This window comes from Struthio camelus, chromosome 18 (assembly GCF_040807025.1).
Source record: "Struthio camelus isolate bStrCam1 chromosome 18, bStrCam1.hap1, whole genome shotgun sequence".
NCBI classification, from domain to species: Eukaryota; Metazoa; Chordata; class Aves; order Struthioniformes; family Struthionidae; genus Struthio; species Struthio camelus.
The window spans coordinates 4,096,667-4,123,643 of NC_090959.1; the positions used below are offsets into that span (position 1 = coordinate 4,096,667).

At 45.9% G+C, this 26,977-nt stretch overlaps 1 protein-coding gene across 18 annotated transcripts in view; it reads right to left on the minus strand.

The window, feature by feature from the left end:
* Nucleotides 1-215: 215 nt before the first annotated feature.
* The window catches only part of TOX2 (TOX high mobility group box family member 2), a 172,007-nt gene continuing 145,245 nt past the window's right edge, over nt 216-26,977 (minus strand). For 16 of the 18 annotated variants that reach the window (XM_068912392.1, XM_068912381.1, XM_009678468.2 and 13 more), the window contains 4 exons: nt 16,922-17,002; nt 10,657-11,064; nt 8,468-8,598; nt 222-1,326 (listed from right to left, as the gene is read on the minus strand). In XM_068912392.1, coding sequence (XP_068768493.1) covers nt 1,290-1,326; nt 8,468-8,598; nt 10,657-11,064; nt 16,922-17,002 — 657 coding nt within the window. In that variant the 3' untranslated portion in view covers nt 222-1,289. Of the gene's footprint in view, nt 1,327-8,467; nt 8,599-10,656; nt 11,065-16,921; nt 17,003-26,977 lie in introns of all 18 variants that reach the window. The other 2 variants (XM_068912375.1, XM_068912376.1) reach the window with 2 other exon arrangements.

A 26,977-nucleotide genomic window follows, 5' to 3' on the forward strand; every position in this document is an offset into this window, starting at 1 on the left:
GAGCAAGGAGTGAGAAAGAAAAAGGGGGAAGAGAAGGATTTGGGGAAGGCGAGAGACCAAAAGCAAGTGAGAATGGGGTGAGACAGGAGCCAGGGATGGGAAAGCTGAAGTGGATGAGGACAAGGCGTGAGACCTTGCTGGCTGGGACCATTTTCAGGGTGTGCACGTGGCTCGTATCTGCCAGGGCAGCCCACAGAATAAGAAGAGACTTGGTTCAGTTCTTACTTTTCATACGTTTTATTATAAAGAAAGGTAAGATAAGCATTGTGAACCGAATGTGCCAGGTGCTGTGAAAGCAGCACCATCAAACAAAATAAAAAATAAAAAACCCAAAAATGCACCTGTAATTATGCTCTCTAATCTTTCATAAATAGACAAAAATCATTGTCAGCAATTTTTAAATAGATGGACATATGGCAGAAAAAAATATAATAATGCCATACAACATGGATATAAATTGTCCATTTCTTGCTGTACAAATAATAGAAACAAGTTTGGCAGGCTTTTTTTTTGTTGGTTTATTTTATACACATCTCCCTTCTATGTATAACTAAAAAATGTGCTACAATTAATATAAAATGCTTTTACTATAAAGTAAACTACTAATTTTTTTCACAAAAAAATCTTAAAGATGTCTTTAGCACAGCTCTAAAACACTTAATAAACTACTTACAACTATCCAACAAATTATATTTCATGATCTTTTTCACATTTTTCCTCTCATATTTTGCCTTCTGCTCGCTCCCCCCACCTACCAAGGAATAGTTTTTATTCTTTTTTTTTTATTTTTTTGCCAGACATCCAAGGCCTTTGCATGTACAATATTCACACAAACTTCACATTTTCTTGCACAAAGTTTAGTGCTGTTAGCAAGTCAAAAGAGTGCATCCTCCTACTGAGCTGGCCTAATGCTTTAGGACACCAGACCTGGGCCTATGCTGCATCTAAAAGCAGTTCACTAGGAAAATAGTCTGTAGCTAAGCTGATGGCAAGCAGAAAAATGGTGTCCTTATTTTTTTGTTGGTTTTGTGTTTATTTATTTTAATTTTTTTATTTTTTTTTGTTCTTCATGATTTATGAGGTTTTGGGCTTCCACGGAAAGTAGGCTTTAGAGTTCAGAAATAATAAAAGAAAACTGCTCTTAGAGCCTAGAAATGAAGCCAGCGACGAGGTGCAGTAGATTAGCTCTCTCGCCCATACGACTTGCTCGATGCCTCTCCGCGTAGTCTGTATGATAGACCCTCTCAAGTGTCCTTCATCTGAGCCTCCTCGAAAAGAGATGTTGAGTTTTAGGTGAGGTAGAGTGCCTTGTCCCTTGGCAGCATGCTGTAAGAGAAATGAAAGGTAGAAGGTGAGACAGGCAGGAAAACAGCTGTAAAAAACAACCTGGGAGAGCTGACAGTGGGGACAGTTTGAAATGAGCATTTGCACAACTGGTTGCACATGAGGCTTTAGCTATGCCATGGTTTTATGGCACTCCATAACACAAGACATAAAGTGGTCTGCACGTAGGGATGGGCCGTGATCAGATGAACAAAGCAGAAGGCGCGTAAACTGACAGCTTGGCACACTGTTAGTTCTGCAATTTTAGCAGTAAGGTCTTAATGATAAATTCCTTCCTGTGGCTTAATTTTTGCTCTTGCTGGGGCTCCAGGCAACGGCCAAGTCTGTGGAGCTCAGGCCAGGACACTGAGTGCAATGCTGCAGTGGGCTCCACCATCCTGCTGGGCCATCAGTCCCCCTCTGCATCACATTCTCCTCACACTAAGCCACAGAGGTTTCAAAAAGATATGCTTGCTTTTGAATAAAACACATCATTCTGGTACAGCATAACAGGTAGGAGTCTCAAAAATGTTATTAAGGAGCTTATCCAAAGATGGTTGTAGGTGTCCAGGAGGATTTATGGAAGCTAGATGGATGAAGACCATGGGAGACATCATCTGCTTGATGCCTCTCTAACCTCTCCTTGTCTCCCAAAATAAGAACAATCAGAAAAGCTAAAAATCAGGAAGTGAGGGGAAAAAAGTCTTTGCTCTGGTGCTTGGAGAAAGCAGGCTTAGCCAGTCTTTCCTCTAGGTCTAAAGAAGACAGTAGGAGATACGACAAAGCCAAGGAAGACAAGAGGCTAAGGAGGAGGAAGGACTAAAGGGATATCAGCGAGGGATGTGTGTGCTCTGCACGTCCCTACCCCAGAAGAACTCGAAGTGATCAAGTTATTAAAGCAATGGATTTGCATTCAGGAGATCCAGGTCTGTCCCAGATGGGGAAGTTAGCAGAGGAAGGTATGCATAAAGATATCACAGCTAACTTTAACTGTTGCCTTCCCCAAACACAAGCCATCCCTGGGGTGAGGTACTGTAGTAAGTGGTATCACAAACCTTCATATAGAAAAAAATCACAAATCACATCAACTATGCACGTGGGGCTCCTTTCAGGGAGAGCCTTTCCCTCCGTCAGTCTTCCTCGCCCTTCCTCTGCAGTGTGGGAGCTGTGCAGGGATGACCTCACATGCAGGATTCCCACGGAAATCAGGGGTGCCTCGTGCGAGCAGACCAGTCCCCACCACGAGGGCACTTCCTAGCTCACCAAGGAACTTGGCCAGAGGCAACCCACCAGGGAGATGAAACCAAGAGGCTGGTCAGCCTTCCCAAGGCACTTCCGCATTCCACACAGGACTGGCACACTTAATTTGCTATGAGTGGTGGCCTGCAACTGACCCCTGACTCTCTTTTTTCAGGACATACTGGAGGAAGCAGTGGGATGGAGGCAGTGAGTGGAGAGAGGTATGTTCTCTCCGCTGGCTGAAGTCACCTATGTGGCTTTTGCTTTGAATTCTAGAAGATATTTTAACCAGTTCTATCATTTACACATATCTGATGAAAACATTGTCTGTCCATAAGAGCATCTGGCCTTAAAAAGCGGTGAAGAAAATAAAGCTTTGTGTGTGTAACTGAGTGGAATAATATGGAAATAGCAGACAATGAGGCAATCCTGTTGCTGACAGAGTGCAATGTAGACTTGACCGCACTTTGTTGATCTCCACGTTTTATAATCTGCATTTAAAATGCAGTCTTCCTTACTGCTCTCAGTGAAGATTTAATATCAGTGAGCCACAATGAGGTATTCCAATACTAAAACTCCATTAATTTTACAAAATATGGTACAGAACATTTCCTAGTACATTACAAAGTATTACCATAAATAATTGAATCCAAACTAAGTGCATTTGTGATGTTTTATCTTTGTCTTTTTGCAGCGTTCATTCACTTAATTTCTGATTTGGAAAATTTGCCCATTTGGAGTCGATTGCTTCATCATTAGCATGAATTAGTGAGTTCTGTGTATCTAGATGAACTGGGTGTACATGGTTTTGTATGTCTGGACAATGCATAGCTGAGAGCCCGTGACTCAGGTGTGCCAAGGGACCTGCAGCTTGGTGGAGACTGTGGAGCCTATATAAATCCCAGGAACTGGTGATTCAGGTCATAATGACCAGACAAGCAGCCATATTTCTGAGAGACCAGGACCTGGGCAGATAATGTCTAATTGAAAAAGTGTTGTATCACTCTTCAACGGCAAGCCTGCAAGAGCTGTTACAAGACCTTCTTGTAACACTGATGCCTGCTAAGGCTTCCTGAGAGTCGGCATGTGGCATCTGAGCTGACAGTGGCTCACAAATTGCTCTTGATGAGTGCTTGGATTTAACCAGAGTGCCTCAGCTCTCCTGTCTTTTAACCCACAGAGGGTGGGAAGAGGGAAGAATACCTGCTGGATGACGGTACCTTAAAAAGAAACTAATCTGTGCCTGGAGGTGAACCTCATTCTGCAATATCATCCTGATGCTGTCACACCCCTATACGCCGGCAGGAACAACACAACCTTGCATCTTCCTGCTGGGCTTTCACAGCTCTTTGCAACTCCATTTGATGACCTCCATTCAAGTTTTCAAGAAGGGTTAATGTTCATCTGGGGACAGCAGCTATGCCAAGGAAGAATCAGCACACGTTTATAACAGAGGCATCATGCAATACCAGACGGGGCACTTTTTTCATCAGCTCACATAATTAGCAGGCATAAGCTATGGACTAGGTGAAATCCATGGGGACATCAGGTAATACTTAGAATCATAGAATTATATAGGCTGGCAGGGACTTCTGGAGGCTGTTTGTTTCCACTCGAAGTGGGGCCAACTTAGAGCAAGTTGCTTAGCATCTCCTGAATAAAACAGTGTCTTAATACGATGTCTCCTGAAACCTGATGGCTAATGTTAACTCTTGCAAATGAGCTGACGGACATGCAAAGAGGCATCCAGTCCAGGGTTTTCACCAAAAATCTAGATGATAGGAGACAAATGTAAATGAATCCTGAAGACATCTTATGGTGCAAAAGAGCTGCATAAGCATCATAAGACAGGACAGAAAAAAAATGCAGAGGTGCCTGGAGGAATTAAGAAAGATTTTGCAGGTAATTGCAAACCAAGCTGCAACTTTGATAAAGCTAGTTCACAGGGAGAAAGTCATTCCAAAAAACCAGACATTCAACGGGTAAAGAGCAAGGGTGAGAAAAAGGCTGACAGGTGAAGGAGACTGGTGACTAGATTAAGTAGCTTGTATTATGATGGCAAAAAATAATAAAATCTTATGCTGCAATTGCTTGTGGGGAGTGACAGTCACATATTAAACAGGGATGAGAAAACACTACCCATGTCTTTATTAACGATCTAGGAGAGCTAAAGCCCAGAAAGAGCTAGGGAAATTGGATGGAAGTCAGTAAGCACAATGAAATAATTAAGAATGGAGAGAAGATGGATGAAGAAAAATTTAAAACTCTCTCTAACATGGTTGATTTATGAGTTAAGGAGTGTCTGTTCACAGGATCCTAGAAGTTGCCGGGTATAAAGGAAGAAGTACATTTAATGGCATTTAAGTAGCAGTCATAGGCTGAAAAAAAAGCTGAAGAAATTCCTCATAAAGGGATTTATTAGATGGGGAAGGACAGAGAGAAGTCCAGTCTTGTTAGTTTTACAAAAGTTGTCCGGATGACAGACCCAAAAGAAAATGTAAGACTGGGAAATTTTACCCCAGACAACCCAGTGTCAACACATGTTGGAAGCTAAAGCAATATCAAAGTCTGACATGAAATAAAAATTGTAATCCAGAGCACAAGACAGGAATGCCTCTGTGCTGCAGAGGTTGGTATGATCCTCTCTTTCAGGCATCTAGGACTCTACAGCTGAGCCACATCACAATAGAAGATAAACCTTTTTCTTTCTAGACAGTTGCTGATTTTGCTCCTCAGAGTGCTGCTTTAATTACAATTAAGCTGAATGCAGTTTTAAGGTTGAAATGGGCAATTACATGATCCAGAGATTTCCCGATTATACCTAAAACTGTGCTGATGAATCAAACCCAACAAGATATGCATTCCCTTTATTACCCAGGCTGCATTGCCTAAGCCTTGCTGATTGCCGAGGCTGTTGAGGCACACAGCTAACCAAGCACAGCCAAATGTTCACATCACAGCAAGGTTGTGCAGAGGAGTCTAAGCATAACTTGGAATGTAGCATCCAAATTAGTGCAAAATTTATTAGAGAGGCAGCACAGATGTGCAGAATGATAAGAGCCAGCTATTGCCCTTGAGTCCTTGAGACAAACAGGGGCTGGAGTTTAGTAGTGAGAAAAGGGTTGGTCCTACAGATGTGTGCAGACATTACAAGCAACGCAGAGGATGCACTTAGGCAGCAAATATGAGGAGCTGGCAGGAGCTGGAGGTGATGGTACTGCTGACACACCAGGCTTTACAATATAACAAGAACTTGAGCTTAATATGTCAGCTTTGAGAGTTAGGCTTCCAACAGATCATGTTTCTCAAGTAATGGGAGATCAGCTCTTTCCTTAACAGAGAGTAGGACATTTTTTGATGTACTAAGCACTGTCTGAAGTACTGACCCATACCCATCTGAGTTCATTGGTATAATCTACTCTAATAATTATCTGGAAGTCTCTGCATAATCTGTCTGGTCTTAAAATCATTTTTTCCAGGAAGCTGTGATAAACCCATGAAATGTGATATTTTTGCTGTGACAAAGGCATGAAATGCATGAGCTTTGATCATGAATTGCATGGGTCCTCTGCTTACAATACAGCTTTCAAGCAGGATGTTAAAGAGCTTGTTTTAGCAACACAACTCAATCCTGCCTGCATTAGCATTTCATCTGTTTCTGGAGTGCCCTCAGTCTCCTGAGCTTGACCAGCCTCTGTGAGCCTTGTGTGCTGTTTGGCCTCCAGTGGGATTTGCAGAGGGAACTGAGTGTTTTCCAAACAGTGCTCTGACCGTGCCAGCATCCTGCCTTGGAGTCAGCCCCGATGCTGAACAGCAGTCCTCAGGGTGGAGAGACTGGGTTGCTGTCACCTGGTTTCAGGCCTCGTCCTGCATTTAAAGAAGATGCTTCCCTGACCTTCCTGGCACCTGCTCTTTTGGGTCACAGTGTTACCCTGGCTTCAGCACCTAGATATTCACATTTTCCTAATTAAATTTGGGTATCTAAACCAAGGACCTACCACTTTTGGGATCCAGGGATGTTCAGGGCCCCTGAGCACCCAGGATGCAGGACCATGGCTGATCCTCTAACTACTGATATTCATTTCCAGTGGGCTAATTTCAACAGCAGCTGCATCTGCCCAGCACCTCTGGAAATTGGGGTCTATGGGCCTTAAAACTCCAAGTGGATTTAGCATTTTGACTACAGCATCTAAAATGATTTTTCTTAAGAAGCGCTAAACAGGTTCCTTCTTTAGGGTTGTCCACAGAGATTTCAAGAAGGACCTTGCAAAGTTTCCCTGCAGAACCGCGAACAATCCATGCAGCTGAGCACCCTCGCACCGGCAGACAGCAGAGAGTATTCTAATGGCTCGGCAAGTTATTTCCCTCAAAGAAATAAATGTCTGTACTGTCTGTGCCCAGCCCAGCAATTGTAAGTGCGCTGCTGGCACAGACGGGAGCTATACTCTGAAAAGGCTGGGAGCTTGCTATTATCTCTAGTGAAAGCCCAATGTTCCAGTACAGCATTGCACTTCAAGCAAATCAAACAATACTCAGAGAGCTACCAAGCTTCCTTCCCTACCTGCTCTCAGAGCAAGCCACGTGCCTATTTTACAGAGCACAATAGCACTCTCAAAACTATTATTGCTGAACTCTGGTGCCTAGAGCAGTGGATTAGGCAGAGGTTGGAATAACTTTCACTCCCTCACTGTTCCCCAACTTTGGGGACTGAGACAATCCTACCATTTTGCATTTATCAGGGAAGTGGAGCATCACTGAAGTGACCCTCATGCCGGCCCGTTTAAGTCAGAGGAGGGGACAGATCTGTGCAGGCTTCAGTGGCCGTTTCCTGCAAGCTGCAGAGGACTGAAGCATGGCACAGTGTTTGGGAGGACGAGGCTTTGTACCCTCTCATGGTTAAACCCCAAAATGGATAAGGGATCCACTGCTAGAGACAATTACAGGAAATCTTGGCCCCAGCAAAAAAGGCAATCATTTTAGAAACAGAAGGACACTGTTTATGGATACAGCAGAACTCCCTCAACCCCCACGGTCTCCTGGGACTATGCTCTATGTTAAGCACACATCCACAAAATGTGGAGCTCTTCAGTCACAAGTAAAGTTTAATTTCCTCAAGCAAGTAGCAGACCAGCAAACTAGCTATTCTGGCTGCACAGAGCAGACTCTGCTGCAGACCAGCATGACAATCTGGCAAGCATTTGTAAAACATTTATTTCCAGGGCTCGATGCACCAGAAACTCACAGGACTTGGATTTTTTTTTCAGTTCTTTGTATGATGGCCATAGTGGGCCCAACACACATAACAGGAGCAGACTAGGCTTCCCTGTTCTGCTCTGGAAGGAAATATGTCAAACTTCCTTTGCTTACGGGACAGAAACACAAACAAATGGAAAGTCTTTCATGCCCAATGAAGAAATTATCTGTGATTTTCAAACTACCTGCTTATACAGTATCATTTCAGCCAGTCCACAAGAGAAGAGGAAATCTTGAGCTTCATTTACCAAAATTAACCTATCAACCTGCTGTAGATTTAGGGGCAGGGTCTCAGCTGCTGTAAACTGTCAGACTTCCAACAATTTATAAACACTATGTTTCCTATATTTTCTGGTTAAAAGATGCTGATCAATTTGGCTTGGAGAAGGCTGAAAAAACTCTGCAGAAATTGCTTCCGCAGCTCAGCAATGGCTGAGTGACGCCCAATTATCTCTAGGCCTGTGACTCAAGTGATTCTTTTCAGGCTACTGAAGAAATGGAGCACCCTGACATTAAAAAGAAATGCAAATTGTTTTCATAGCATGACATTTTCATGTTTTTATCATCCATCTTTTCTTGAACTTCAGTTACAGATGATCGTGCGTTCAGACAATGGAAAGCGCATTAGCAATATTCTGTTTTGTCTACTGGCCTGCAGTGGTTAATCCCACACTCTCTGCTAGGGTAGTCGTTGTCCCAGTCAGTGCTTCCTGGAGGATTTGATGCGCCAGGTGAACGGGGTCCAACGCTGTTTGGAAACTCAGATGAAATATGTGAAAAGTCCTGTGGGACGGAAGAGAAAGGAAGGGTTACGTGTGTACCCATAGGTAGGAGAAACAGAGGCTCTCACAACATCGCATAAATACGTTTACTGCCCAGAAAACACTGCAGTGCAGAAGCACCCGGAGTGCTTACACAGCCAAGGAGCTCCATGGAAAGCAGGGGGCCCAAGCTCAGATCGTGGTGGGACCTTGCCCAACGTCTGTTGTTGCAAGGAGGTGTCAATGCAGCAACATCTGTTTTACATCCCTATTTCCATCTCATGTTTTTCAGGATCTTCCTCCTGGGGGGTTTGGGGAAACGGCTGCAGAACGCACACACGGCCACGAAAGCCTTTGCATCAGCATTCTGGCAATCACAACCATTCTTCCACTTCAAGCGCAGCTCCCCTTGCAGTAATGCGTTAGCCCATCATAATGTACGATAACAAGGTAAGGAAAACCCACACAAGCAATATTCTCTCCATCAGCTGTCACTGCTGACAATTGAGAAAGGACTCTGGGAGACTGTCTTATCTGAAAGCCGATCATAATCCTGATTGTTTGGGGCCAGCCTAATTAGGTAAGATTAGGCAAGGTATATAAACAATGGAGTCGAGGTAGTTACCTGCTCAAGAATATGATTTTCTTCAAAACGCTCAAATGAAGGTCCTGTGTTTTTTTAACACTTAATTTTTTTATTAACAAACATGTGCAATGACGCTTCAAAAAACGCTGCCCATAACAACAACAAACACCCCAATTAAAGCGATTATGAGGACCTCCTTTTATGCCTATTTCTGCATGTAGGCTATCACTGATGTTTGCAGAAGTCGCTTTTGCTTAGGTACAGCCAAAACATAATCACCATGCTGCAAAAGTTATTTGCGGTAGCCAGAGTAGGTTAGAAACTAAAACGTGATCTAGGATCTGACCTTCCCAGGTGTGTTGTCTTTTTATTATGATCAGGGATAATTGTGCTTCAACATCTCTCCTCCCCTTTTATTTTATTCCACTGCAATGCATGTTCCCAAATTAACAATTTGTACTTTCTCAAAGTTAGTTCTAAACTGAATAGGTCAAATTATGGGGGAAAAGCTTTGTTCTCTGCTAAAGTAGTTTCTGAATTTTGTGATATGTATCTAGTAAGCACGTGAAACAAATTATTCAAACAGCTGGGTGAATAATACAGTTAAAAGTATCATCAAGTAAATTATACCAGCTGTGAATTTCAGAGCATGTGTCCTTCACTATGAATAGTTCGTCCAGTTCATATTCCAGATGGATAAACTCTGAAAATCACTCATTCCCTTCTTTGTATCCTGGCATGCTCTCTATAGGGCATGGGGGGGGTGCTTGCTGCTATTGTCATTTTTTTCCTCCTGATACACTTTCTTAACAATGGGCTCAAAGGAGGGAAACTTTGACAACCTAGCTTGACTCCTCTGACTGTGGGCTGCTAGGCAAGCCTGGACATCACCAAAAATGGTTTCTCTGGGCAGGTTTTACACATTCATTGGACAGTTCTGTACAATTTGTTTTGTTGCTATGCTGTTAATATTAAGCTGACATTTCATCCTTGCAGCTCTCTGCCACAAAAGGGAGTTTCTCCTATTGCTAGGCTGCTCCAGGAAAAATAATAATTTTACATTTTATTTTTATATTCCCTCTATCCTTTTTGTCTTCCTAGCGGTAAACCCCAGCTGGATCCCTGCTATCATTCTATGATCTTCCAGTCCTCCCTTCTCTTAGCAACGTCATGAGAGGGGGCCCTATCCAAGCCATCGCTTCAGACGACCACCATATAACCCACAGGGAAACTAAAGACAATGGTGGAGGACCTTGTGCACAAGAAACTTCTCCTAGGACAACCCCAATTCCTGAGGCATCCCACACTGGCAGAGTCTCCATTCCCGTGGTAGCACAGATCTGTCCCACTCTCGGGCACTCGTGCTCTCCGACAGCTTAGGACTTCTGAAAAACTTGGAAAAACTTCCTCCATGGGGAAGAGGGGACATGGTGCAGCTCACGTTCTACAACCGCTTTCTCTCTTAGAGCAGTACCTAGGAGCCAGAGCACTTACCTGCTGCCCTGGAGGTGAAGAATTCATTGGGGGCTGTACCTGTAGTGCCATGGGAGGAGACAGGATGGATTGCTGTGGGACCTGCTGCATGTTGAGTGACTGGTTGAGGATGGAGCTCTGTGGATGGTGCAAGGACAGCTGCTGGTGGAGTGGAGGGCTGATTTGAAAAGACGGAGGCGGGGAGGCACTGATGCTGGGCAACATGGGTTTGGAGTTGAGGGTCCTGGAGAGGCTGGGATGGGGATGTCCGCGGTAGTTCTGGAGATCGGATGGGGACAGGAACGAGCCTAACCCAGGATAGGGTGATGAGGCCTGTGGTGGCATGGTATACATGGGCTGTTTTGGTGGGATCATTTTCGAAGGTTGATTGGTTTGGGCACTTTTCGTCTCACCCTGGTCGGCAGAGCTCTGTGGGAAAAGAGAACAGAGGCTGAATGAGGAAGGAAACATCACTGTCTGTCCTCAGGTGTCGTTCCTTTTCAGTCATGCAGACAAAGCTTGTAAGAATAAGTGAGAAGCAGAGATTTGCAGAGAGAGGCCCACATGGAGCTTGTGCCGACCACAGTGCCGAAACCTACTCCCCGATCCCCTTTCCTCCTTATAATAGACCCAGTCTTCCTTCAGATGCATAGACCAGGGCCAGTATATGCTCTTCCCCTCTTTCCTCTGGCCAGTGCCTCCACACTGGCTCTGCTCTCCTGTGTTTGAGCTACTCCAGACTCCCTGTAGTTCCTGCTCTCATCCCACCCAGGTCTGTGCAGGCACTTGCACTGCTATGTCTAGTTATGTTAAAGCAGGCTGGCTGCAATATCCAGACCCTGGAAATTAAAGTCCAGTAACTGAGCTGTGGATTCAGCAGAGACTGGAGCACAAGAGAAGCATTAAACAGCATGGAGGCAAACTGCCTGCCTACAGTTCATTCCTTAGGTCCAAATAGGTGGGTGACAGAATCATGTTCTCTTCCAATAAAGAACAAATGGGATTGAAAAATTCTGCTTTTTTAATCATCTTGTGCATTCCTGTAGTCTGGATGGGGTTCTGTAATGTACAACACAATGATGGCCTCATTTTCGCAGGAAAAAGAAAAGAACAACAGGACATTTTCTGGCTTGGACAATGAGTTTTTTTCCCTCAGGTGGGCTCTGTAATGATACTCAGGATCCTTTTCTCATCCAGCAGCAGGGAATACACTGTGCTGTTTTACTCAAAACAAAGTGGCACTTCTGCAAAGAACTGATCATTGAAGAAACTGGAAAAAATAAAACCTTCACTATCAACTCACGTCATCCATCCCAGAAGATAATTAGATCAGTAATGAGAACAGGCAAACACCAGCTATTCCCCTCCTACAAGCCTTTTCCCCACTCTCTGCATGTCCAATTGCCAGCTCAGGGCAACCTCCAACTTTCCTCCTCGCTGCCCCAGAACTAGTTCTTTCTTAGGATGCTGCCACTGGTTACTTCTGCAGACACACAAGAGTCCCAGGAGTGCCAGATCCTGGCAAGGGGGCTATGAAACTACAGGGGTGCTTTTTAAATTGGATGCCTCTCCAAGGGACAGAGCAACTACAACCCCCTCAGCATCTTCAATCAGAGCTGTTGATACTCAGTATTTCCCAAAATCAACTTTCTGATGCAGCCGAGGCACACACATGGCACTAATATCTTCCACCTGCAGTGCAGAAGCCTCTACCCCTCGGCTTGCCTTCAGTAAAGCATTTCACTGCAAGCAAATCTTGGAAACTGTGCTGCGACTCCACGCCCTCCATGCTAACTACCCCATAGTGTGGCAATAGGTGTCCAGGGAAGGACCTTCACAGGTTTCCACAGAGACCAGGAAGACCTTTTAAGTCCATCTTATGAAAACCAGTCCCTTCCATCCCCTTTTCAAAAGTCTCCCCTTGCTGCTCTTCTGTTTGCCAGTTCAGACAGCTGTGGTACTTATGCTTGTACAAAAGCTTTGTGCCTTTCAGGCCCCCCAGCATATACTCATGGATCCTGCAGATGGTGGTAACCAAATGTGATGATTAAGTATTGCAAATAAGGTATAGAGTCAAGGTGAAGAAGCTTATCTTGCAGAGGAAAACAACCTAATACTCATACTCACAACCCATAGGTATGTATGCGTGTATGCGCATGTTCATAGGATCCCCAAGTGCTATCCGTCACTGTGCTGATGATTTCAAAGCATCACTGATTGCAAGTGAGTCTCAACGTCTCCCGAGGTACCTCCAGCTCAGGCACTGGAGTGCCTCAAAGGCAGTGGCTTAGCCTAATGCCTTAAGCCAAAAGCAGCACATCCCCTCCTGGCCAAGAAGCCCACGAACTTCACAGGAGTCACTCCAAATTTGCCAGCAAAAAATGTCTGTGCCTCTTCTCTGGAGCCCAGAGAGGGGATGGAGGTGGGCAAGGGGCAAGGTCTCCCCAGGATGGGGTGTCTATGTTTTGCAGATCCGGGCTGTGCAAGGCTGGCACTTAGCCCATCATCACTGCCTCAAGGGGCAGCAGGTACATGAAATCCTTTTAAGTTCACTATTAGCTGCTGAAGTGGGCACGGGATTTTGACTGGACAACAGTGCATTTTGCGTGTATACGTCCACATTCCCAATAACCCACAATTATAGACGTTACTTATCGAAAAACCCCTCTCTAGGCTCACTTTGCAAGGGAGAAGCAGAACCCACAATCCTGAGCAGGTATGTGGAGAATCCTGCCAGCACGAGTACTAGACCCTAACTGAGACAAACTGCCACCAGCAGAGATATCAGGTACCTTGCTAGTCTGGTTATGGAGAGAATGAGTACGTCCAGGCTAGGAAAGGGGAGGCATTACAGGGAATCACTGGGACTCACTGGGTACACAGAGGTTTACTGGTGACTGTCCTCCCAAAGGCCGGGGAGGCTCAGGGGCTTGTGGCCTGGGGGATGAGGGCACAACCCCAAAGCCTTGTCAGAGGGACTCGCGCGCCACACTCTCCCTGCTTGCATGTCATCTCCCTGCCTCGACTCACTGAGCTGTCTGCACAGTAGGCAGTTCAGAGGCTTCTCCTTGCAGAAATAAACTTCTCTGCCCGTAAAGGTTTTCACTTCCAAGACTATTTAAATATGAAAGTCACCCTTTAAAACTCTTGCTATAAACCCTCCACAACAGTGATTACCATTTCCTGGCTGTACGTGGAGATACCGCATCTCTGTATTATATGAAGCACGAGCAGAATACCAATATTAGAATATCCAGTAAAGCTAGCCCTACATCCATCAGTGCAGTTATGAATCTTTTTAAACGCTTAACCCAATGAAAGTGACTTAGATTATTTCCTTTTTGACCTTTTTGCCACAGCAGTTAACCTTCAAGTGCGGCTGAGGTAGGTAAGGCTTCTGAGGATGCTGTCCAGAGCACGAAGCTCATGTTTATCTCCCCAGTAATTACATTCCCTTTTAAGTGATTTGGCTCACTTTTACAATTCAGTGTGACCCCATGCAGTGGGAATGGCACAGCTGGCTCGGCGAGGACTCTGCTTCATGCAGTGCAGCCTGGCTGGCAGTTCGTGTGCCACCCATTGGCAGGGCTGCTCCCTGCTTGCCAGGGAAGCCTTGTCCCACCACCCCAGGTGGGACCCAGGATGGGCCAGCGCATTTCTTGGGACGGTGTCCTCCGGACTTTGCTGCCTTGCCAAATATCGGGCAGCCAAGCGTCGCGGAGGGGAGCAGAGTGAACTCCCTCCACAGCCCCATTTTCCAGGCAAGGCGTGTGGTCAGGCCCTCCAAAGCTCTTCAGCCAAGGCCACATGTTTGAGCCAGAAGCAATCGGGCTGTGGCTCCTCCAGTGCTGTCTATGTGACTGAGGTGCATGTAGGATATGAACTGTGCTTCTGCTAGAGCCCTGGACACAGGAAATACATGCCAGCCTGGTTCAGAAAAGGGAGGGCAGCGAGACCAGCAATGGCAACCAAACAGCTAACTGTGGAAGGGACTTCCCAGCACATTCAGGGAGCAAGAACTAGGTGCCTCATTTAAATGCCTGAGTCCCGTTCTGCCACCCAGAGCTCCCAGGGAGCATCAGCACTGCTCTGAGCGTGCCCAGGAGCTGTGGGCATGCTGAAAACCCACGAAGGCTCACTGGGTCTGTGGGCCTGCACGTGGCCAAACGTAGCAGAGCCAGTCCACCACTCTGCCCAAGACACCCCAAGATACTGGCAGCAGCCCAGTACTGACACAAGCTCGATGGCAGGTGCCTGGGGATTGCTCCAACTGAGACGGTCTTATCATCTGAGACCCTGACTCCTTCCTCCCCGCGTCTCAGTGTGAAAGCGAAAGCTGAATGTGTGGGCAGCAACAAGAAGCAGGTTTGAGGAGTAAAGCTGTGAAGGAATAAGGCAGGCAGGAGGCAGCCATATGAGCTGTCAAGCTGTTGGCTCTAACATCTTGCTGCTCTCTTGGAGCTCATGGTCCAGGAGAGGTGGGGACCTTTACTGTCTCCCCTCCTTCTTCTTTGCCCTTCCTCAGATACAGTCCTGGTTTTTGCTTTCAGTCAGAAGGTAAAACTAACCCACTAACCCATTTGCTCACACAGAAGTGAACAGCTTGACTGCAGCGCTCAGTAGAAATTGCAAAGATGACTCAGAGCAGGGAGGACAGATTAGCTGTTTCGTGATGAAAAAGTACAGGCTCTTCCATCTAAAGAGAGAGGTCCCAGCCCTGTTCAGCAAACCCATCATAGCTGCAGGACACAGGAAAATCCCTTCTCAGGCTAACTTGTCTTGCACGCTCACCAAGCTGGTGCACAAAGCCTGCACTGCTCCATCCAGCGTGATACCATGAGCAGGTCCATCACACCAACTTTCACCACACTGGATGTGATCCTAGCCCCTTTCCCGTTCCTGGGTGCCCCCACAGAGCTGGAATCACGAACCATGCTCCGAAACAACATATGTGCGTAGACTATGGCAGGAGGTAGGATGCTGAGGCCTGGTTGCTCCACAGCCCCAGGCCTGCAAGCTTAGCAAAGCTGATAGCTCTAGGTTGGCGAGAGAACCCATGGCCAAGGGAGCAGTGTGACTCTGCCATGTGTCCCAGGGCAGGAGGAGCGTGACTAAGCCTAGTCTTCACATTGTGGAAGGCTACATACACAAGAGGGATGTCTAGCTGTCTGGAAAGCAAGGTCTGTCCTGGGGGCTGCAACAGGAGACAAGAGAACCAGAGCAGACAGCAAGCAAAAGGAGTGGGACTGAGAGGGAAGCTGAGTGCTGCACAAGGTCTTTGTACTGGCGAAAAGAAACGTGACTGGGAAGACTGGGAAAGGACAGATGGGCTTGCTCTGCTATTCCATGCCCAGTCCAAACTCAGTGTAGAGCACTCAGGCATGTACAGATACTTTGGTGTCCCTTGCATTCGTGGCGCATGCAAGAGGAGCTGTGAGTAGTGGCGTCATCTCCAGGTGGGCCAGTCCCAGTGCCACCGCAGGCAGAGGGGACCTGCCTTCCAGCCTTTGCTGGGTGCCTGCCATGTTTGCTGCACTCACACTTGGACAGCCACAGGGAGGGAGCCACTACTGTGCAGCAGGTCGTGGGAGCAGATATTCCTTTGAGCCCCAAGCAGAGAGATCCCTTGGCTGCTCTGACGCTGCCTGATGAAGACATACGGTGAACACGAGGTTTTTCAGCACTACGGGAAACCAGGAATCAGGCTTCCCTCCGCAGCTTGTTCTTAAAAATGCTAAGGACAAATTCCTTCTCCCTTCTCTTTCTTCCACGTCTAAAGGAAGGATGACAGCGCTCAGGTCAATGAAAGCTGATATCAATATGCTAGAAGGGCAGAGTTCTCATATTACCATTTCAAGATACCCTGGCAGTGGAAGGAATTGAATCCCTGGAGCCGGCGACAGAAGAGGAGCCCATCCAGATGCGCACCCTAGAGCCGGCACTGGGGTGGCCGCGTGGGGAACCCAACGGCAGGAGGGCTGGCACGCGCCCAGCCTCCCAGCTTCCCAGTGCCGTGACATGTTGCGAAAAACGAGATCTTGTTTTGGTTTGTTAAAGGGGGAAAAAGCAATTCTGGTGCTCACGGGCGCTGTGTTGGCTCAAACCACGCCACGGAGCATTTCATTTAGCTCCTACGGAAGGTAGTTAACATTGATATTAGTTTTGATAGCACGGTTATAGTGTATGTCTTATAAACTTGCTCCTCCCCAGAGATTCCCAAGAGTTGCAACTAATTTATCATTGCCACATCCAGAGAGACTCATGTATGAAACACTTTGTCTGTTACCTTGGAAACCAAGCTGGCCCGGTAGGCTGCCAGGGCTTTTAGATACTCCTTCTTCGCTGCTTCTGTTTTCCTCTTATATGCCTGAAAGGACCAAACAATGAATAATAATTAATAAAGCAAACTAGGGTACTGCTTGGCTTTGCTGCACACTGTCTTCTCCGTGGGAGCCTCCTGTCTGCAAGGTGACCTTATGGCCTTAAAACATAGCTGGGCACAAAAAAACTCATGTCCACTGATAGGATAGAAATTTACCCCAAATAAAGCCCTTGGATATGAACAACCTGGAGAATTTAGAGACATTGCAATCCAGAGCTGAGCGTTGTCTGGGTGTCTAGAGAGATATTTATGCATGTCTGCCACAAGAGATGTCCCCTGATAGAATAACTAAGGAGAACCTCACACATGGGCAAGTTGATACGTCCAGAACTCTTGGGGCCACCAGACAAGCCATGGACCAGAAATGCCAGAAAACGCCACCCCTGAAAGGTCCTGCTCCCCCGTGCCGTGCGCAGAGATCACAGCCTCAAACACGAAGTTGCTGGCCTGTGACAACAAGCCATCATTTCACCAAAATATAGGGTGACGTCTTGGTGGTGAGCGTTTGTCTATGGGCGAGCAGGAACCGACATGACTTTTATAGGGTGAAATCAATGAAATCACTTCCTGATAGGAACAAGGAAAGAGTCTGATCCAGGTTCTTGTAAGAGCACATACAAGACATGGGTCAAAATCTCTAAATGGTGAGATTGGCTTAAAAAATTGTGAGACATTCCAAAATCCTAAACTATAGATGAGTTTTCTTGGCCTTTCAGTTATTAAGCCTTTAGAGCTCACATTCTCCAGCTTTTCTCTGCAATTCTGACAGCTGGGAAGACCTTTCCCTTGGCACATAAAAGCAGAGATTTTTGCCTAATCTTATGACTCTGGGAGCTGGGGCTTACACAGAAACAGTAAATATCAGGGGAGTTTGCTACTCAAGAAAAAAAAAAACTTTGTAAGAGTGAGTTATTGTTTATTCTTCATTCTCTCCCCTGTAATGAGATATGCTTCTCTATAGATTCATAGTGCTGGTCTCATTTTTGCCCAGAGTTTGGTCCCTCATGTATGTAAAAATAACACAGTAATCCAGCCTGTCTCAAGCAGAATGATTCCCCATGGGGTAAAACAGATTAAACTGAGCAAGTGAGAAGAATATTTTAAAATGGAACAAAAATTTCAGCAAAAGGAAGAAACTCCTGAAAAAACACCCACCAGCCCTCTCCTGTTCTGGAAAGTCAAAGCCCTCATCAAGCAGAGCAAATAAAGTTAATTTCAATTAGAAGAGATTTGCATACATTTAATTCTGCTTTAAAAACAACAACAGCTTTACAACAATCAATACTTGAAGTCTAGCAGGGATTTTTAGCTACTTCCTGCTGCAAATTTCCCTGCAGATGGCATACCTTGGAGACCAACTGTGCAAGCGGAGGGACTACCAGCATCCCTAAATTTTTGGTAAGGGGGGGTCAGCCAGGACTGGCGCACCCCCAGCTCCGGCTCCCTCTGCACCATGGGTGTCCTGGCTGCCGAGCAGAGTCACAGGACAGATTGGCACTAGCAAAAGCATGGCCCTGCCCAGGGCCGTCCCACCAACTCCTGGGGCCTCTGTGCTGCCCCGTGCCCCATCCTAGGGCTGTGCTCGAGGGTTATGGGCCTGGGCAGTGGTACCATGCATGCTGCACCTGGCTCTGAGATGAACAGTTAAAACCTGCTCCAAGCAAGCCCCTTTCCTTGCCGAAATTGTATTTAACATTGTTTTCATGTCACTTTTTTTTCAGTTTGGCACCATCTCATGGCACCTGCCATGGTAGCACCTAACATTCCCTTCTATTACTGACACCCGAATAAAAAATGATGTTCCAGCAGTTAAGCTCTCCAGTTATTCGAATTTAAATTTTAAATCATTACAGATAAATGCTATTAAAAATTGACTGAAGAATCTTATTTCCATTGCTAAATCAGAGAGGAGTCCTGTAATGGAATATTTTGATTTGACACACTGAAACTCTCAAGTGGTAATTGTCTAAAACAGAATGTTTTCATACATATGTCTTTGCTTTATAGTCTTTAGGAAGTATTATATTTGTTCCATTCAGAACAAAATTACATTTTGAAATGTCAACCTGAAGAAGAGTTTGCCTGTGAAAAGCAACTATTTCTTCAAACTGTAGCAGCTGCCCTAATAAAAGCTATTTCCTTTCTCTACAATCCTGCTTCACTTATGTCCTTAGACCATCACAGCTACACCAATACTACTGCTACAGCATTTACAGAAAAACAGAAATGTGGATTTTCAATCAGCTCTACTTATAACAGATGTTCTTACATGCGGTATTTGATGTCTGCACGACAATGAAATATGAATTCCTCTGTCTCAGGCCAGTATAACAATGGCCATGTCTAGGTACTGATGAATTGAAACATATTTGGTTTTTTCCTCCATAATAGCAAAATACCAAGAGTGGATTTTTTTTTTGCTTAAGACAGTAGGAAATCAACGTATTCAACAGCAACGTGGACACAAATTCAGTCACAAAGAAGGCTTGCCTAGAGAAAATCAGCAATTTATGACTGTGGACAGTGAGAAGGAAGGTTAATTAAACTTGCTTAACCTAAATGCAAGTAAATAAATAAATAAATAAATAAATGTTGTACCTATCACCATTGCAGCTGCTTATCTTCTGTGTTACATCCTTTTTTCCATCTTTTGTCTGTCCATGTCTTGTCTTTTTTAAAGAGTGACCAGCCTTGGTCACTTGATATTGAGCAGCTGGAGCTGGAGGGCCTGGGAGTGCCGCAGCCAGCCCAATGCTTCCTGCCGCAGCTTCCCATGCCAGCCCTGGCCTCTGGTGCTGCCCATGGGGAGGAGCAGGGCAGGCCCATGCTAGGTTTCCTCCAGTTCTCTCCCAAATCCAACTATTTCCAGCTCGGAGTATTCCCAAGCCAGATGTGGTCTATCTCTTTTGGGGCCATCACTAGGTTTCTCATCACAAGACTTCTCCAGTCTTCCCCGGAGCACGGGGAGGCTTTCTGCACCCACAAAGTGCTGCCTCCAAGACCTTTAACAACTAAAATGCAGCCCCTCATTTTGCAAACACAGGGCTTGCATGCGAACAGCAGATCCTAGTAGAACCTCTCACGAATCCTCTGTGTACAAGAAGCTTTAGAGCAGTATTTATAACCTTTTAAAATTTTAATTTAAACATTGACAAAACCATGTTACTTTCTAATTAAATCATATTTTCTCACAGGGATTTTAATTTCAAAGTAATTTATCAGATTTAAAGATCCTCAAAACATTTTGCATGTTTTCCTTTCTAACCTGCCATGCCCGCTGATTTATTTTTCTTATTCACAAGCAGGAGGATTCATTAGTCATTAAAGGAGTGGGTGGGGTGGGGGGGAGCAAAAATGGTTAGTGATTATGAAAACAAAAAATCAGAGCTGTAAGAAGCATATGTTGGGATCGTAATCCTGACACCTCTGTGTCTCAGCAAAGGAGCTAGTAATTGTACCATAATGAAATGTTCTTGTTTGATAACCAGTTAATTAGAGAAGACAATTATTCCAAACCCTGCTGACGCCCACGGATCTGCTCTGTGTCGTGTAGACACAGAATGACAGGAGTAGCTGTTATCAGTAACCTCTGCTTCCCAGCCTGCCTGCTTTAAAAGGAACATTGCTTACTAATCCAGGAGAAGGATGAAAGGAACTCAAGCTCTCCCAAAACCCACTCTCCTACTATACCAAGGGTTTGCCTTGATTTTACAAGGACAAAGTCAACCGATCCCAAGTGAAAAGGCCTTAGCTGGAAGCCTACATTGAGTTTTGGGCATTTTGCTTCAGAAAAAGAGAAGGACCAATCCAAGGCAGTCCAGGGTAGAGATGAAAGGTGTAGTAAAGGTCATCACAAAGAGAGCTGAAAAACTTGGTTTATTTAGTTAGGAGGTGAGAAGACCGAGAAGAGACCACAGTCTCCAAATACAGTGCAGCAGGCAATAAACAATTCTCTACATCTACTGCAGATAGGAAAAGAAGCAATAAGCTTAAATTGTAACAAGGGAAATGTTGGCTAAGCAAGAGGAAAGCATTCCTAACAGTAAGGATAATTAAGCACTGGAAGAGATTGCCTGGGGAGATGGGTAATCTCCACCACTGAAGGTTTAAGAACAGATTAGGCACACATCCATCAAGAATGGCTTAAGCAGAGATCATCCTGACTTCAGGCAGCAGTATGGTCTGGTTGACCTCTTAAGTCTCTCCTTGCCCTCCTTTCTATGATTCCATGATTGGTTTTTTTTTTTCCCCTCTCAAATTTGGATTTTATTTGGCTTGTAAATCTATGATTTTCCCCCTCCCCCCAAATTTGGATTTTATTTGGCTTGTAAATCTGGAGGGTTTTTCTTGTAACTATTATAGGCTTTCCTTCAAGATAACTCTTAAGAGCATTGCAATTTATGACTTTGATATATGATGACTTCAAAGCGCCTCCTTATTGCAAAGTGGTGTCTGTCACGCGACCTTCTGCTTTGCATTCAGCCTCCGCGTGGTCATCTGAAATGCATACAGCAAATATGGCTATCTCATCCTCTTATTCCCTCCCAACTCTTCCTCACCTCCTTACACTCTTTTCAGTATTACACCTATACCTTTCTTGAGGAAGGCTCAATCTGTCCCTCCCTCCATTAGAAGTAACTAACCAAAGCTCCTGTCAGGTCAGAAGCTCAGTCACACATGGCGGGAGCAGGCTCAGAGAGCTCCCACAGAGATAGCCACATGCAGCAGCAGGACTGGTTTCCCTCAGAGCACGGCCCCAGAGCAGAATGTTTGCTTCTGTCTACATCTCTGCACATTTCTGTTTGTCTAAGCCCCAACCCCCCGCCCCAACCCTAAGGCCTACAAGCTTAGACACAGAAGGCACTTGTCAAGGATGCCCATCAGGAGGCTGCTGTTCAAGCAGTGCTCCATGCCCTCAGGCCTTCTCAGCTAGGGGATGGGAGCTCTGGAGCATCTGACATCCCTGAGGACACCTACATGGAAGGCTTTGATTATGAGAACTGTTCACACAGTTTTAGGAGAGCTACGACCATAACCCTGATGAAGAAACAGTTTTATGAAGCAGTTCTTTTGAGAATGAATGGATAAACCCATACCTCAGCAGCAACTACCATTGACTAAAGTTTCCTGAAAAATCTTACTTTCCTCTGACATGACTTCATTGTGTCGCTGGGATATAAGTCACCTATCACTCCACGTTCCATTCTTTGCCAGGAGAAGCTATTCAGGGAGAGTGCGGCTGGTGGGAGGAGGGTGACAAATCCCACCCATAACCTCTGAGGGGCATGCAAAGGACCCAGTGTGCATCCCCCACACCTCCGATCATGCTCTCCCAGAAGAGAGTTCTCCTCCAACACATAGCTTTCCTTCACATTCTGAAGATACTGAAGCCTCCTTCCAGCCTGGGGCAGCAGCTTGGCCCCTTGCAGCGCCTCCCTGCCAAGGCTAGGGGGCAACAGCACGGACCTGCAACTAGCGTTAGCTTCACTTCTGACAGGTTTCTGCAGCAAAGCTGTAACTGGGCAACTCAATGGCCAAGCTGCCAGGCAGTGCCCTGAGGCCCGTAGCTCCGTAGCTCCCGCAGGATCTCTTCTCTGTGATGGCTCTTCCCTAACAGCTTTACAGCTGGCCTCAGACTCATGTGTCCTGCTGTAGACACGTATCGCGTCCTGTCACTCGGTGATGCATCAGGTTCAATGAGCAGATATATCTGATTAGATGGGTGATCTATTATTTTCTGCTGAGCAAGTAATTTTTCTGTTGGGTAATTTATCCCTTGAGTATGAACACTGTATTACTCTCCAGGCTGTGCATTTGTATGGGAAAATCACATATGCATTTTGCCACAGAGTCACTTAGCATTACCAAACAGGTCCTGCTGAAGCTGGGCCGCGGTGAGCTCAAACTCTCTGTGCCTTTGTGTCTCCAGTGTATCCCCAGATTCATAAATTCCGTTGGAAATGTTGATTTTTGTCTGCCATGGCTTCTGCCCACTTTGATGTGGTCAAATGCATTAGGATGGTGGGAGGCCCTTAGGCCCTAAATTAACCTGGGGTTCATCCAGTGGATTGCTCAGGAACTTTTTGATGGCTCTGCTCTGAGTTTCCAGGATCTAGGGAAACACCAACCCAATGACTTCAATTTGTTGCCAAGGCTTCCTAATGAAATGCCTGTAGGTTTAAATGTTAACCCAAGAAAAAAAGCAGGCTCCAGAGACTCCTGCAACTTCCTGCACTAGCCGTGATCCCCTGTGCTCCGTTCCACGAGGCTCCAGACCTGTGGTCCCTCTGCCCCAGAAGACAAGTGAGGAACGAGAAGGTGATCACTGAGAGGCCAGAGAATCAGCAGAGAAGAGAAAAGCCCACCAGCAACCTATCAACATGCTCCAGAGAGTTTCCTAGACTTACCAACCAGATAAATGCCCCTGACTGAGGACAGCCACCCACGGCTAAGTGTCACTTGCTTCCAAGTGGAGACTGACTGCAGAAGGGTCTATTGGTATGGAGAAAGCATGGGAGCTGGGCTGCAGCTCTGCTCGGTGGTATGAGCTGTAACCTTGCTGAGACTGGGGCTGGAGCACTGCGTCCATGCCAGGACAAAATCCTTTCTACCGAATTAGCAGAGTTCACTCCAATCCAGGGCTCAAATCATTCTGGTTCGTGTCCAATCAGGCAGTTCTTTTAAAGCTCTCTGGATAACACTGTGAATGCTAGTTTATATGTGTTAATGGAAGAAAAATAACACCGAGGCATGAGATTCTGTGAGCCTTGAATGGGGAACTGGAGCCAAAGGAGGATTACAAAGACAGGTACCCCATTTGATGATAATGGCTGAATTAGCATTTCACTCTCTACTGAAGTATAAGCTATCTCTACAGGAACAGCTGCTAAACTATTTGCAAAGTTCAAAGAGTATGTATTAATTTTTTTTTTTGAGTCACATTCTTTAGATTCCTGTGTAAGCTTCTTAGAAAGGGCCATGCCAGCTGTTGAAGAATGAAGATTACAATGTCCTGCTAATGCGGTGCCGGAGATATTTAAAGTTATTATTATTTATTATTGTTAGCAACACATGGCCACACTGGAAGGGGTTAAAGTGGGGAAGAAAACTGCGACTTGCTGAACAGGTGTCCTTGAGCAGCACTCAAGGACACGGAGATTGCTAATCCTGTATTCCACAGCATGATCAAATCACCAGGCAACAGATATAAATAAAAAAAGGCAGGAAATAAGGAAATTTAGATACAAGTGTGTCAGAGGGAAAATGAAGATTCATTGTGAAGGGGCTGGGAAGAGAAGAAGGAGAAGGAACAAAATGACAAAGGCACAAATGATAAACCAGTAAGAACGAATGAAAGAAAAAAAAGCCTCTCTGTGAAATACATGTCTGTGACAGCAGCAGCCAAATCAAAGATGTTCTTAGATTATACGGTTTCTTGCATAATATGCATTCTGGTTCCCATTCGGTGTTTGTCTTTCAGCTAGTGCGCAGGGAAAAAACCATATCTGAAATGGGACGTGAGCAACCTTTATTTTGCTTGTTTCCTCAGGAGGAGAAAGCAAATTTGCTTTGTGGGAGCAGCAGCACCTGTTCAATGGCAAATAAATAGCTGCAGCTTGGATATTACAGTGCATATAATCATTAGCAGCACAAATGGCAGAGGATTAACCCTCCGCAGGCCGGCCTGGGGTACCTGGCAAACGGGTGGCATCTCGTTTCGCTTTGCAGAAACGCTCCGTGTAGCGTCCCTCAAAGGAACGCCCCCTGCCCATCAGCTGGGCTGGCACGGGGCCACCCTGCCCATCCCCGCTGGCACAGCTGCCAAGGCCCCTTGCCACTGTGCCTGATGTTGACAGGCACAATGGAGCGGGGCGGATGGATTGATATGGTCATGATGCACAGCAGGGCATGTGTGGGGAAGCCGTGGACACAGGTTAGAAGATGGCAAGACAATAATAGCTTAGCTGAGGTCAGCTACGCATGGATTTACCAGCTTGCTTCAAGCCCTTCTCTGGTTGCTCTTCTCTTGCTGTCTTCCTGGCTGTGCCCTGACCAGGCAAGGACTTAAAAACATCAGGAGCTGAGGGAATACTGTGGCCACTGGAAAGTGAAAAATAAGGTTTGCAAACCTCCCCTGAGTTGCACCAGGTTGGAGCTGCTGGGGAAGAAGCCCCTGGGTGTTACCCTTTCCTGAAAAGCAGACACTGCAGGGGTGTAAATAGCAGCTCACAAATGGCACACTGGGGCTGCGGTCTGCAAATCAGCTGTCCAGGGAGGTGATCGCCCAGCTCGGTCCCTGACACCTCCTCGCATAACTGGGATGCAAGCAATCCACATCTGGACCACAGCCTAGTCCCACATCACGCCCTGTGCTCTAGCCATTCTCTTTTCTCATGCTAGGATGAGGGGAGGCTTTCTTGAATAAAACCTTGGTTATAGTTGAGTATGAACGCCCAGATTTGGCTTCCTGTGTGCCTGCTTTGCCATAGCTGTGTTGGGTTTTTCACAGCTTGTCTTCTGCACTGTCTTCTGCAGATGACAATCTGCCTCCTCATGCTTTAGTCTACTGGCACTTCTCCCTGAGATTATATCTGCATTCAGGATAACAATATGTGGAATTACAGGAACCTCTAAATAAAGATATTTCAAAACACGGCTGTCACTACAGCTAGGAGCAGAGCATCAGGAGGAGTCTCTCCATTTCCCACTGGAAGGGACCCTCTCATCTCTGTCCAGAAAAGTCTCATTGGATGATGAACTGAATGATGGTCTGGTCCAGCAGGCACTTGGGAGTCTGGTTTCCCAGCTCATTCTGGCCAGTTTCTACACCGCTGCGTAGCTGTCTTCCTCAGTCCCCTTCCCCCCAAGACGTACCAGAAGAGCACCTAGTGGGGAGTGCTTGCATTAATAATGAATGTATGCATTGCAGCCCAAAATCCTTGGGAGAAAGGATCTGCTGTACATTCTAGGCACTGTAAGCTGTTTTCATGTGTTAAAGACGTTTTCTTAATTTAATGTGTCTTTTTTTTTCATTGTATTGGCTTATGAATCTCAACAAAATTGACTGGGGATGCTGGCAGCTGGGGCAGCAGAAAGCTAACAGGGACTAAATAAACTATCATCCAGCCAAACAGTTTAAGAGTGAACGTGCCCCATCACACAAACCGGCAATACAGTCCCAGAGCCAAAGATAAATAGTGTCCCTACAGCCAGAGTCCCAGGCAGGGAGGGAGCTGCGGGAGGAGAAAAGTATACAGATGGAGACAAAGCCAGGAAGTTAATATTTAAGCATTCAGACAAGGAACAAATGACTTAATTAAATCAATTACAGAAGGAGAAATGGAGCCACTTATAAAGCATGTGTAAAGAGACAGCAAGGCTGCTCCTATCTCATGAAAGAAAGAAGGGAGAGTTAGCAGGGAAGATAAACGGACTGGTTTAATTCATGCTGCTAATTAACAGTCGAGAATTTGAACTGCGCTGAGTCAGGGTCGGACTCGCAGTTCCATTATATAAACGACATTTTCAACTAAGTTCAGTACCCAATCTACAGAGATATTTCTAGAGAGATAAACGGAGATGTTGGGAAGGATGAAAGTAGGGAAAAGAGGTGAACAAAAGCCTGGGCAGGTTCTTCCCTCCTTCTGCAGCTCCAGGGCAGTTTGAGTTGGTAAGCCACAGCTCGCACCAACACCCAGCACCGGCCCAGCCCCTGCTCCTGCTGAGTTTCCCCCTGCGGCAGGACAGGGACAGACCTGCTACCCAAGATGTTCTTCCCTCCTTCAGCACATGAAATTCCTGCTTGATCCTCCAGTGACTGGCCCAAAGGGGTTTTTGCAAAGTGCAGGAAAAAAGGGCAAGAAAAAACTCAAGTGGGCACTGATGGCCACAAGGCTGCTGAGGGTGAGCAGAAAGCAGGGCAGAAGAAGTGGAAATGGTACAGAGAAGGAAAAGGAAGTA